This window comes from Emys orbicularis, chromosome 2 (genome assembly GCF_028017835.1).
Source record: "Emys orbicularis isolate rEmyOrb1 chromosome 2, rEmyOrb1.hap1, whole genome shotgun sequence".
Lineage (NCBI taxonomy): Eukaryota > Metazoa > Chordata > Testudines > Emydidae > Emys > Emys orbicularis.
Window position 1 is genome coordinate 71,874,067 of NC_088684.1, and position 13,042 is coordinate 71,887,108.

Below are 13,042 nucleotides of genomic sequence, written 5' to 3' on the forward strand. Positions count from 1 at the left end.
TAATATATGCACATTCTTAATGGATTATTTGGTCAGTACAGTAGAACCTCAGAGTTACGAACTTCTTGGGAATGGAGGTTGCTCGTAACTGAAATGTTCATAACTCCAGACAAAACGTTATGGTTGGTCTTTCAAAAGTTTATAACTGAACATTGACTTAATACAGCTTTGAAACTTTACTATGCAGAAGAAAAATTCTGCTTTCCCTTATTTTAGTAGTTTATGTTTAACACAGTACTGTACTGTATTTGCTTTTTTTTTTGTCTCTGCTGCTGCCTGATTGTGTACTTCCGGTGTGTGGTTGACTGCTCAGTTCCTAACTTTGGTATTCGTAACTTTGAGGGTCGACTGTATTATTATTATTTATTTATCTCTACTGTGGTAGTGCCTAGGAACCCCGAGCCATTATCCTGAACCCCATTGTGCTAGGTGCTGTACAAATACAGAACAATATGACAGTATCTGTCACAAAGAGCTTGCAATCTAAGTGAATGAATATGTATGAATTGTTTGTAATTCTGTGACTTCTGTTTAGGAATGCAAGGTACTGAGACTATCGTGATTATGGTGAAGCATCACAAAGGTATTGAGACTATCGTGATTATGGTGAAGTGTCTCAAAAACAGTCATTTTCTTCAAAAGCTGAACAAGGAGTGTTATTAGGATAAGGAAAACAATACTATCCCTAATGCTGTCCTGTCCTTCCCTCTGCTAATAGGCCCATAGCAATAGATTTCCGTGACACTATCCATAAAAATAATTAAAAAAAGATAAGAGAATTCCGAGGGAGAAGGGACATCATGGTAGAAATGCTGTAATTTCTCATTTACAGTTCAATGATGTTCATTCTTTAGCTGCATGTAACTAGCTCCTGTTACATTAGTGCATGTAGTGATGATAGCAGTCACATTAATAAAGCCAAGATGAAGGTTGATGCATATGTTCTAAATGAGCATGAACAATGCACAATAGGTCAGGGTATTGCTATTTCATTGGGATATGCCTCTGTTGCATTGTATTTGGCTGCATGCTTCCAGTAATTTGAGCAGTGTGCCAATCACCAAGGAATGGATGCCCTAATGAGACTTGTTGCTTTTACAATATGTTGAAATAATGGCATAAGGCAGTTGGAGAATCAACAACAGTTTATTTTGAAAACATGAAGTGTGTCACTGTGCCAGCAACAATAATTCTTAGAGAAAGAGAAAACATATGATAAAGCTTAAGGGGAGGTGTCTTTTTTGGAAAGCCAAAACAAGAACTGTGTATGTAACAGAAGCACTGTTAGCTCTTGAGTGCACCCTTTTGTAGTTAAAAAACCCCACGGGCCATGTCAACATTGCTACACAAAACTGTGGTAGCGCAGCCATTTCAATGATTTAAAGGTCAGAAGGGACCCTTAGATAATAATCTATTCTGACCCCCTTTGTATCACATGCCATCAAATTTCATCCAGTTACCTCTGGACTGAGCCCAGTAACATGTGTTTAGCTAAATCATATCTCCAGAAGGGCATCCAGCCTTGATCTGAAGACACCAAGAGATGGAGAACCACCACTTTCCTTGGTAGTTTGTTCCAATGGTTAAGCACACCCACTGTTAAAAAAGTGATGCCTTATTTCTAATTTGAAACTGTCCAGCTTTGACTTCCAGACTTCGGTTCTTGTTATGCCTTTTCTTCACTAGTAAGGAGCCCTTTAGTATTTTCAAGTATTGTTTATGAGCTTGGCTCTGCCTTATCACACTTCAGTGAATCCACCCCAATGAAATACTTGGAGGGGCCTTTTAGAGTCAGATGGGGAGAGGTTTGAGTCTGATGGGGCTCCACAGGGAATAAATAAATAATGATAATAAATAATAAATAATTAATACAATCTATAGCCTGTTTCATCCATTGATCTCAAAACACTTTACAAAGCTGAGTAATTATCAATACCCCCAATTTACGGATGATGAAGCTGAGACTCAGAGATGTTAAGTGTCTTTCCTAGGGTGACACAGCAAGTCAATGACAGAAGCTGGAATATTCCTTGTAGTCCAGGGCCCCAACTGCTGGGCCACCCGTCCTTTTACACAAGGGCTCTGTGGATGGAGGTAGAATGATCTAAAATGACCCACTGAAAGGAAGGACATGAGCCATTTCCGGTCATTTCAATTCACATCTGAAGCCCTTTGGAGGCAGGGTTGAAGCATTTGGTGATTAACTATTTTAAATGATTCATACTTCCAGCTGGATGAGCATGGATGTACACCCTTGATTATGGACAGAAGAAGGTCATCCATCAGAGCAACAAGTGATGCCTCTGTACAGGGCCGCCCGGGGGGGGGGGGGGGAGGGGCAAGTGGGGCAATTTGCCCCAGGCCCCAGGCCCCAGAGGGGCCCCCACAAGAATAAAGTATTCTATAGTATTGCAACTTTTTTTTATGAAAGGGGCCCCCAAAATTGCTTTACCCCAGGCCCCCTGAATTCTCTGTGCGGCCCTGCCTCTGTACCGCAACTTGGTGTGAACCCTGGCTGAGATGTGTTAGGAACAGCTTTTTGCTAGCTTCTCAGTTTGTTTTTTTAGAAGAGAGAGGTTGGATACAGAACAAGTTTCCTCTGTGTTATGGGAACCACACCAACAGGGCTGAGCAGATGGGCAGAGTTATTATTAATTTACCATTTTATCTTCTGATGGGTTTAGTACTGACTGTGCAATGGGACTGCACAGAACCAAGAGGATGTAAAGGCCCTTAAAGGAGTCTGTAGTTTTAGTCCTGCATTTGGACAAAGGTCTAAGGGTCTGATTGCATAATGGAGGCCTATGGAGTTTCACTTGCACAGTCTACAAAGGGCATTGGAGGAGTGGGAACATAGGGATAGGTGTCATTGGCCCCAAGCCTGCATTAGAATCCGTGTGGGTGGACTGCTGCCCTCATGTGGAACCCTATGGCAGTTTGCATACATGCATCACAGTGGTGGATACAGCTATCCATCTTGTGAACTTAAGCCCAGATCCTGAAAGTTATTTAGGTGCCTACCTTCCATTGGCTTCAATAGGAGTTAGGCACCTTTGAGGATCTGGGCCCAAGTCCCTGTTCCTGCAACTGCATCCAAGTAGGTGGCTCCCTGTGCCTGTAGAGAGCCCCAACATGGCCCAGTGGCACTGGTCTAGGATTCAAAAAATCTGGGTTCTGTTTTATGGCTCTTCCACTTGCCTGCTGGTTGATTTTGGGCCAGACACTTCACCTTTGTGTGACTCAATTTCCCCATCTGTAAAATGGGTGTAGTTATTTTGAGCTCTGCTGATGAAAGCACTGTATAAGGGCTAAATATTATTATGGAGCTCTGTACAGGTGCAAGGGATCCACTGAAGCTGACAGGGCCTAGGAGTGAAGCTACCAGTCACATCTTGTTCCCTTCCCCAAGGAGGGGCAAGGAAAGTGCGCAGCCACTTTCTCCCAAAGACAAGAGGAATGAACTATCCATCCAGAGAGGGAGGGAAATCTTGCTGAGTGGTCATTCCTTCTCCCCACACTACAAAGGTAAGTAGAGCTGTGACTTCTTGGGAGGCTGATGGGGGCAACAGATCTGTTGGAAAGCATGGTCTGTCTTCTCCAGCTTCCTCTGCAAAGGGATGACTGCTTTCTTTTCTCTCAGCTTATGGGATCAGTGTTATCTCAATGGGATTAGAAAGTGGAATGCATTTACCAAGACTCCCTTTGCATTAAGCAAAGCAGCTTGACATGGCCAAAATGTATACTGGCCTGTTCATCTGTTTGTTCTAAAAAGTCTGGTTTTCATTACTTTTTAAGGCTAGAGAAGCTTTCTCCATTGAAGTGGCTCTCCCCCCTACCCCTCTAAGAGCATGTGTTCCTGTCTGTGTGCAGAGACACTTGGACCTACTCTTGCAAAACAGAGATTGACACTGCAACCCCCTGGGGACCTGCCTTTTTACCTGGTCCCTAAAGTCCTGTGCAGAGCAAGGGCGCTGTCTAGGGCACTGCATTCCCAAGCAGTTCAGTTGGTTAGCATGTCAGTGGGAGGGGGCTTGCCTGGATTAAGCAATTCCAGGAAAGTGCATTAATTCCTTAAAAGGATCACCTGACATTGTGGAAAACAACTTCTCCACTAGCTGAGCTGTGAGGCATCGCTTTTCCCACAGCTGAAACTAATTAACACAGTCAGTATCTGGCGCTGAAGTCTGGCCCCCGCCTCCCCCCTTTCTCACCAGGTTTTAAAAGCCCGGCTGCATAGGCTTTAGCAGGGCGGCGCCCCCTGGTGGTACCCGGAGCGCGCTGCTGCCTGTAATGTGATCCCAGCCATTGCTGATTGGCCCCGGGATGTCCTTTGGAAAGGTGCCCGAGTGCAGCTGCAGCGGGACCTGCCAGACTCTCCCGAGCTGGGGCTGGGGAGCGAAGGGGAGATGGAGCCTAAACTTCTCTCCTTAGCTGTCCTTTTCCTGGCCGTGCGGTGCGCCGCGTCCCTGCCCTGCCCTAGTCGATGCCTTTGCTTTAAAACCACCATCCGCTGCATGCACTTGATGCTGGATCACATCCCCAGGGTGCCTCAGCAGACATCAGTCCTGTAAGTACCACGCTGCCTCCCTCCCTCCCGCTCGCTGAGCTTCCAGCTCCTGGTCAATTTCGTGCCTCTCAGGGCTGGCGCTTCACTCCCTCCGCCCCAGTTTGGCTGTTGCAAGGCAAGAGCGTGACCCAGGGGCTGGAGCAATTTGAGCAGGAGCAGTGAGGAGAAATTCCAGGGGGAGACATACTGGGCAGAGGGGAGGTGACTGGCCCGAGGGGGGGCGGGTCCCTGAAAGGTGGGGCAGATTCCACAGGAGTCTGTGGTAGCATAGTGACTAAGTGGGGGTTGAGTGATCCTGGGCGTAGTGGCATACCCCAAGGGGAGCCCCTGGAAGATGAGTGCTGGCATATGCCAGGCGGTATTCCTGAAAGGGGATGGGTACATATGGGTGGTGACTGCTCACTGTGGCACTGGTAGTATTTAATTTGTAATGAAAGAGTTGCTGGGGCTCAAGCAATTGGTTTACTTTCATAACTGACCTGGCAAGCCCAGAGGTGCTGGGGCTGTGAACTGCCAAGCCTAGAGATGCTGGGCTCAGCCCTGGCACAAATTAAGCACTGGGCATTGGCATATCCCAGGGGGAATCTCTAGAGTGGCAGATCACAGGAGCTCCTGGTAGTGGTGGAGGAGAACTGATATATTCCAAGGGGAGATATATGTGAGTTACCTGAGTGGCAATGGCTGGCATATCATAAGGGGAGTCTCTAGTGATGGTGTTTGGGGAGGGGGTGGGTTTGAGTGATCTCAGGGGATAACTTATTCCAGAAGCATCCCTGGAGTATAGGTCTGGGATGAAAGATCCCAGGGGGGAATAAGAGAAATCAGGATGGGCATGTACTTGAGGTAGTGGGAGGTGGATACATTTCAGTGGCTGACCTGGGTGGGTGAGGGTGATTGTTAATTGCAGAGGCAAACCACTGGGAAGGATTGGAGGTTTGAGGTGATTATATGGTTGGAGGAGTTTAGGTTGGAGGTAAATTATTTGAAGGATGAGAGGAAAAAGGAAAAGTGTTTGAATGTGTATGGAAAATTTTCATTCCTGAAAATATTGAAGCTGAGAACTGCAGCAGCTCCAAAGAGCACTTTCCACTGTCAGGAGTAAAGGTACAGATAAAAGTCAATAATTAAGGTTGTGTTGACATGACAGGAAATGACCAAATGCATTTGAACAGATGGAGCTTTGACTGTTTTGCTGGCTAGGGCCATGTTGCTGGACTGTTTTTGCTCCCAGGTTCTCTCTCTGCAGATAGGACTGCGAAGCAGCTGCTAATGTTCTCTTGTCAGGTTGGACTTTGTTTGGTTCCTCCCTGTGTCAAGGCCAGGATACCCTTTTGTCTAGTCATGAAATAGGACTGGCATGTCACTGCTTTCCAACCAAAGTAACACACCCAGTAATGATTTTTCAGCTTGATTGCCTTTACTGTCATTCATTAATGTTCCCATATCCAATTTTTGCTCTCCTTATGTTTGGAAATGTTTGTATTGCAGGAGTGGAAAACAGGGAGACTAGAGGGCAAGTATGAAAAATCGGGACGGGGGTGGGGGGTAATAGGTGACTATATAAGAAAAAGCCCCAAAAATCAGGACTGTCCCTATAAAATCGGGACATCTGATCACCCTAGTGGAAAATGATCAAGTAACAATAGACAAATAGTTACAGCAGCATGGGATTATCAAGGTGGCTGTTATTTCAGAGTGTATATTTGCAAGTGATTAATCCTAAACCTAAACCTCTTTGTGAACTGTTTTAAACCAGAACTAGCTTATGATTTTAACTGATTACAATTGCCATGGATAAATGTGCTGTGCTACCAGGATAGTTTTTGTGCAGGAAACATGAGGATCTGTTTTCAGATGCTATTATTTTCCTTTTAGAAAACATCTGCTAGCCTATCAAGACCTTAGTCATCATTGTTATTGAAGCTGTTAAAACAACAACAAAAATAGGCTGACTGCAACTTTGTCAGAGAGGGAGAACTTGAGAGCCAAGTGGCAGTTGTAATAAATGGTTGAAAAGATTAAGGCTGAAAATTACAGGGTATGAACAAACTTTGGTTTGATTTTGATTTTGTAAAAACTGGATTAATCTCCTTGAATTCTGTGTGTTACTGGAAGTTGCTAAAGATTCAGGTTTACAGCTGTGACGCTGTGATTTGCTCTCTTAAAGTCTCTTCCCTGAGGATTAGATCAATAGAAAATTGATCTCAGCTCACTTATTTGCTTTTCCTAAAGAAGGAAAGAGCAATGCCCAACTGTGACACCTGCCCACACCTAACTGATGCCTGCTGTGTTTAGAAATTGTCTTCTGCGGTAATCCATTGAGATTAAATATCCACTGAAGCAACATTGTCAATGGGCAATATAATATTTTATATTATTTATACTGCTGGAGGTACCAATCGAGCATAAATGGACAGTAAAAAAGTCCATGCCTCAGAGATCATAGTCTAAGGCCCCAATCTTCTGTGTCCTTAGCCTCCTTAGTGTGGGATGACTTCTGTGCAGAAGACTGTGAGACTCTGCATGGGTACAAGGACCTGCCTGCATGGAGAAGCTTGCAGGATCAGAGCCACTCTGCAGGTGCAACTGAGTGAGGATGAGATAACTGTAAACAATTTATTAGAAATGTGATAGAGGATGCTGGAGAAAGATGTTGTGAAGAATACTTCGTAAAGCTTCCCCTTCTACACTGAGATGCTTTATATTTCTGGTGGTGGCGAGAAGGCCCAATCTGTACTGGGTAGAGTTCAAGGCCATAAAGGACCATTAGCTCATCTAGTCTGACCTCTATTATATCACAGGCCATAACACTTTATCCAGTTACTCCTGTATTAAGCTCAAGAACTTTTGTTTGACTAAAGCATTTCTTCCTGAAAGGCATCCAGTCTTCCTGTGAAGACGTTAAGAGATGGCAAATTTGCCACTTCCTTTGGTAACTTGGTCCAATGGTTAGTCATTCTCGCTGTTAGGTAGCTTTTAAAGGAGGGCAATTGGTCCTCTCTTGTGATTATTCTACAGGTCCTGTGATAAAGGAATAATCATTGCTTTGCACAGGTGTAAAACAGGATCTTAAAGAAGAACTACATAGAGGGATGTGGAGACAAGTCTCTAAGTAGGCCTAGAAATTCAGTTAAAGCTGTCGGGAGTTGACAGATTTATTTTAAAGCCATTTAAACCAATTAAGTGATACCAAAGGATTATAACATAGTATAAACAATACCTCCAACTCCCTTGACATGCCACATTTAGATAGTGAGAGGTGTTCTCAGAAGGAATGGGCAGGTTAGCTGAAAAGAGATAAAAATGATACAGGAGCTTTGCTGAATAACAGAATTGGTTAGTTAGTTAAAGGCGGGGTGGGGAGATTCCCCAGTATTGGGAGGAAAATATATCAACAGAGCTCACTGGGGAAAGGTTATATGCACATTTAATTGGCCATCTTTTTCTTTATTTATTATTTTAATCTATAACCATATGCTGTCAGAGCATACCAAGCTACTGCTATTGAAAACACATGCCAGTATTGCTAATACATACGCATACCAACACTTATTCAAAATCTCGAAACGAGCCAGCATCTTCAATATCAGTGAAGTTATGTGTGCATGTAATGCAATTAAACCCCTGTAGGAAACATGAATTCCATCATAAGCCTAAAGCTGTGGAAAATACAGTTTCTTTACTGCTAGTTTTTTAAATGGATCAAGCCATTGGGAAATCTAAAGGCTGTAGACAAAAGATATCTGATAATGACCAGATTTTTATTTTTTATGTAAGACTGACTGATTGCTAATGAAACGTCTGACATCACTTGGCTTAGTTAAACTGAGGGCTCTTTGTCCTAAAGTTCTTGGCATATATATACATTGTGCAATTCTGTGATAAGTTTCATGGTCTTGGATATAAAATGTGAATGTTCATAGAAAAAATTGAGGATATAGATGCAGTTGATAAAGGTAATTTGAACATAAACATTTAACACAGCTTTCTCAGGCGAAGCTTTTTAAGACTATTTATGAATTTTGTTACTTCATGTTTCCCTTACTTTATTAGGAGGTTCATGTCAGTCACTTGGAATAAGTCAATGTTATGTATTAATTGAAAATTTTTGCTTTGTGTGGAAATTGCCAGCTTGCTCTTGCACCTCTGAAGAGGGTGAGCGAACCATAAAAAGAATAGTGATCAGTCCGAAAAGAAACTCTTCCAGTTCAGAAGAATAACTTCTGCTTCCTCAAGAATAAAATAGGATTCTATGTTTCACGTTTGCCAGTTCTCATTCCAGCTGTTAACATATTGGTTCCATTGGACCAAAAAAAGATTTCCCCTTAATATGTCTGGTGTTCAAATGCATCTCTGTGTTTCATGCCTGTATGCTTTCCGCCTGACACAGCTAAAGATGTTATCTAGTTGTGTCTTTTTTAGTTATTTGAATTGGAAAGCTTCCTTTCTCCATGGTCATCATACAAGAATTTTACAGGATTCTTGTGAAAAGTGTTAAGTTGTAGAAGTGACTTGAAGGTGGGACTGGATCAGTATTGTCTTTTCTGATATTTTTAATTAAGCTTTTAAAGTGCTGTGCTTCGTAACTTGATACACAAGATATATTACAAGTGGTCTTGGCCAATATTACTTCCTCCCCACCCCCGCCCCCAAAATCAGCATGACCATTGTAAAGGATGGAGGTATGGGGGGGTGGGGGATAGAAGTGTTATGTATATTGATTTGGGGATGGGGTTCAAGCCCAGTAATTTCTGTACCATGTAACGGTAGGAGCTATGTCCAGACAAATGGCACCATATGCCTCTTTAAATACACACTATTGTGTAAGATCTCATGAAGTTCTGCACATTTATTTGGCGTGGTACTGGCTATGTTCTGAGTTTGTTGGGGAAGGAGGGGGTGAGGTTATCAAATGCATATCAAGAAAAGGATGATTTAATGATGAATGCACTGAGATCTCTACACCGGCTATACAGCTAAACAGATGCATGGTGCTACATACAAGGACTTCATGGCTAGTCCTAAGCTCCCAGGAATAGGAGATGTCGTGCAGGATTCCTGTTCCTCAGTAAGTGTACTTGATTGCATAGCCTGTTTCTGTACAAACTTATGGGTCTTGCTACATATATACATTGCTCCTGTCTTAGGGTTCTGATGGCTTCTGCCATAGAAGACAGGGAGGTCAACTAGAAGGTTCCTAAGCAATTTAAAGGGATACTCCTCAGTTCCTATATAATACAACATCTGAAAACTACAGATCAAAATGGTAGGGAGAAATCCTGTATTATTGTGGAGATGAACTAGAAGACCTAATACATATTTTAGGTCTAAATCCTGCAATCTGCATAGGTAGCCCAAATGGATTATGTCCACACTGCAGGTGGAAGTGTGCTTCCCAATTCAAGTAGACAGATGTGCTAGCTCTGTTCAATCTAGTGTGCTAAAATAGCAGTGCAACCAGGTTAGCATAGGTGGCGGGTTGGGCTAGCCACCTGAGTACAAACCCGTCCTGACCCCTGGTGGCTAGCCTGAGCCGCTGGCTGTGGCACCATTTGTAGCATGTTGGCTTGAGCAGACGTGGCGCATATTTGTCTACTTGAGCTAAGAAGTGCACTTCCAGCTGCAGTGTAGACATGCCCATTGATTCTGTGCAGGTACACAGTTCTGTCTGTACTCAACGAATTGTAGGCATGGGACTTAACGTTTCCCGGTTCTGTTGGCCAGCTCTTCAGCTGTGTAGATTGGGTTAGTGCCGTTGGCATCAATGGAGCTATGATGATTTATGCCACCTGGGAATCTGGCCCTGTATTTCTATGCAAACGAGATCGAAATGACTGTAACTCTTATTTAATGATCTATGGATGCAATATGTTACTCCACTAGGAAAATTTTAGATGAAAATTCAGTATTACTGGATCAGACTTGTTATGTAATGGAGCAAAAATGACACGCTTCTGGATCATAAATGATACTGGAACTTGCAGAAAGTGTATTACTATTAATGCCACAGATGGCAGTGCACTTGTCATAGAGACTGGAATAAAAGGGTCAGACCTATAGGTCCCATATAAAAGCTGCCAGAATTTTATTTGTATTTTAGAAATAAATCACACTGAGCTATAAATATTAGTACATGGACATGCATTTAAACAAAATATAAATTCACATTAAAAACCGCTAATGTTGAATCTTAAAACCCCTAAGTGTATCGGTCAATTCTCTTACTTAAGTGGAGCCTGTGGCTCTTCCTCCAAATGTTCCTTAAAGCTCCCACGCTGGATGAAGTAAAGCATCAAAGAAAAGCAGAGGCCTGTTCCCAAACACTGTCCAGCAGACCAATTTCCACTCCCTAACCTGCCCTATGTGGAAAAGTTCATAGCAAAGGTCTCCGTATCTCTTAGAAATCTAAGATTTCATTCTCCACCCACTTTTCTTCTGCCTGATCATTTCTTTTCTAAGAAGACATCACAGTTGGGATCAATACCCTCATTGGTCTGAGGTGAAAGCTGCCTGTCTGTCTGAAGAGTCCTGTAAAACAGTTGTCTGGTTTGCTGCACTTGCAGCTCCAATGAAGTGCGCACCACTGACTCTTCTGAAGCGCAGCCGGCCATTTGCGAAGAGCAGAGAAAATACTTAGGAATGTTGCTGAAACAACAGTGAAAAGTCTAAGCTCACATTTCCTTATGCACTGTGCAGCCAGATGTCTCATCTGTATAAAAAACAGAGGCTAGCTGAACTGTAGTGAAATTTTAACACTCCACAAGAGAGTGCTTTTGCTACAGAAAGAAAACTAGCTTTAGCTAAACATTCTCATTTATCTGCACTTGTAAGGTAGTATATTAACTTCCTTTTCTCTGTCTCTCTCTTATTTTTGTTTTCAGTGGGATTTCAGTTCCAGGAATTTGAATGGGCAACAATTATTGTTTTTAATAGGTAGAAGTGCATTTTATTTTGTTTTTATGTTGATTACTGGAAATTATTTAAAGAATGTCTTTCATTTTATACCATTATTCAGTGACTGTCAATTACCATGCTAACCAACAATAACCTAGAAAAAAGATAAATCTTTCGAATCCTAGATATGAACATTATGTTATAATGAATTTATTAGTAATTAAACTTCTGTTTGCTATGTATTCCATAGACTTCAAGGTCAGAAGGGACCATCATGATCATCTAGTCTAACCTTCTTCACATGGCAGGCCACAGAACCTCACCCACCAGTCCTGCAATACATCTCTAACCTCTGGCTGAGTTACTGAAGCCCTCAAATCCATGATTTAAAGACTTCCAAGTTACAGAGAATCCACCATTTACACTTGATGTCTGCTCTGTTACGGAGTAAAACTTCATGTACAGTTGGGGCCCACTTCAAAGAGGGATTGCTATTTATATGGGTAAAAAATATCCATATCCAGAGTTAATAGTAGATAAACTTTTAGAGGAGATATAAACCCTTGTGCTTCAGGGTTAAACCAATTTCTAACCATTAGGGTTGTCTCACCTCTGTCTTCTTCAGTGGTTCCCAAACTTGTTCCGCAGCTTGTGCCGGGAAAGCCCCTGGTGGGCTGGGACGGTTTGTGTACCTGCCGCGTCCGCAGGTTCAGCCGATCGCGGCTCGCACTGGCTGCAGTTCGCTGCTCCAGGCCACTTCCAGCAGCTCCCATTGGCCTGGAGCAGTGAACCGCAGCCACTGGGAGCCGCGATTGGCCGAACCTGCGGACGCGGCAGGTACACAAACTGGCCCAGCCCACCAGGGGCTTTCCCGGCACAAGCGGCGGAACAAGTTTGGGAACCACTGATCTACTTCATGGCTTCTTGTACCTTCTTCTGATGTTGGCCTCTGTTGCAGACAGTACGCGGGATTAGATTGAACATGGGTCTGATCCAGTATGGCAGTTCCTAGGTTCTGATTTCTTAAATACTCTGTGCATGTATCCCTGTGGAATTGATTCTTAGTTCCACATATAATGGATCAGCCTCTTTGTCCGGTAAACTAACCCAGTGGCAGAGATTAGCATGAAGTATGATTGCAGAGGGGATTACTGTGTAATAGATTTTCATTCTGATTGTGTCTATAGGACTATTATATAATGTTACAGTAGTGCCCAGAAGTCCTAGTAGGACTCAGTGCTCCATTGTGCTAGTGGCTATATGAATACACAGGAAGATATGGTCACTGCCCTGAATTGCTTATGGCCTAAGACGTTTTCAAGTGTAGAAATGCATTTGACTGCAAAAACTGCTGGATAACTGCTGTCTGGTTTGCTTTGTCCTTGTGTGTTTATATGTCAGAACCCCACTCCCATAAGGATTAGTCTAACAGAAGGCATCTAACACGTGGAGGACGCTGACTCTGTTTCTTAAAGACATCTAGAATGCTATTGTTAAAGCTCCTTTGTTGAGAGAAGTAAAACTCAGTTACTGACCATGAAAATTGCCAAGAATAGTAAGTGCGCACAGATTCCAGGTGGC

The 13,042-nt window shown here is 43.0% G+C and overlaps 1 protein-coding gene across 1 annotated transcript in view; it reads left to right on the forward strand.

The window, feature by feature from the left end:
• The first annotated feature begins 564 nt into the window (after positions 1 to 564).
• The window catches only part of PXDNL (peroxidasin like), a 317,299-nt gene continuing 304,821 nt past the window's right edge, over positions 565 to 13,042 (forward strand). The window contains exons 1-2 of the mRNA XM_065398307.1: positions 565 to 583; positions 4,339 to 4,567. Coding sequence (XP_065254379.1) covers positions 565 to 583; positions 4,339 to 4,567 — 248 coding nt within the window. The remainder of the gene's footprint in view (positions 584 to 4,338; positions 4,568 to 13,042) is intronic.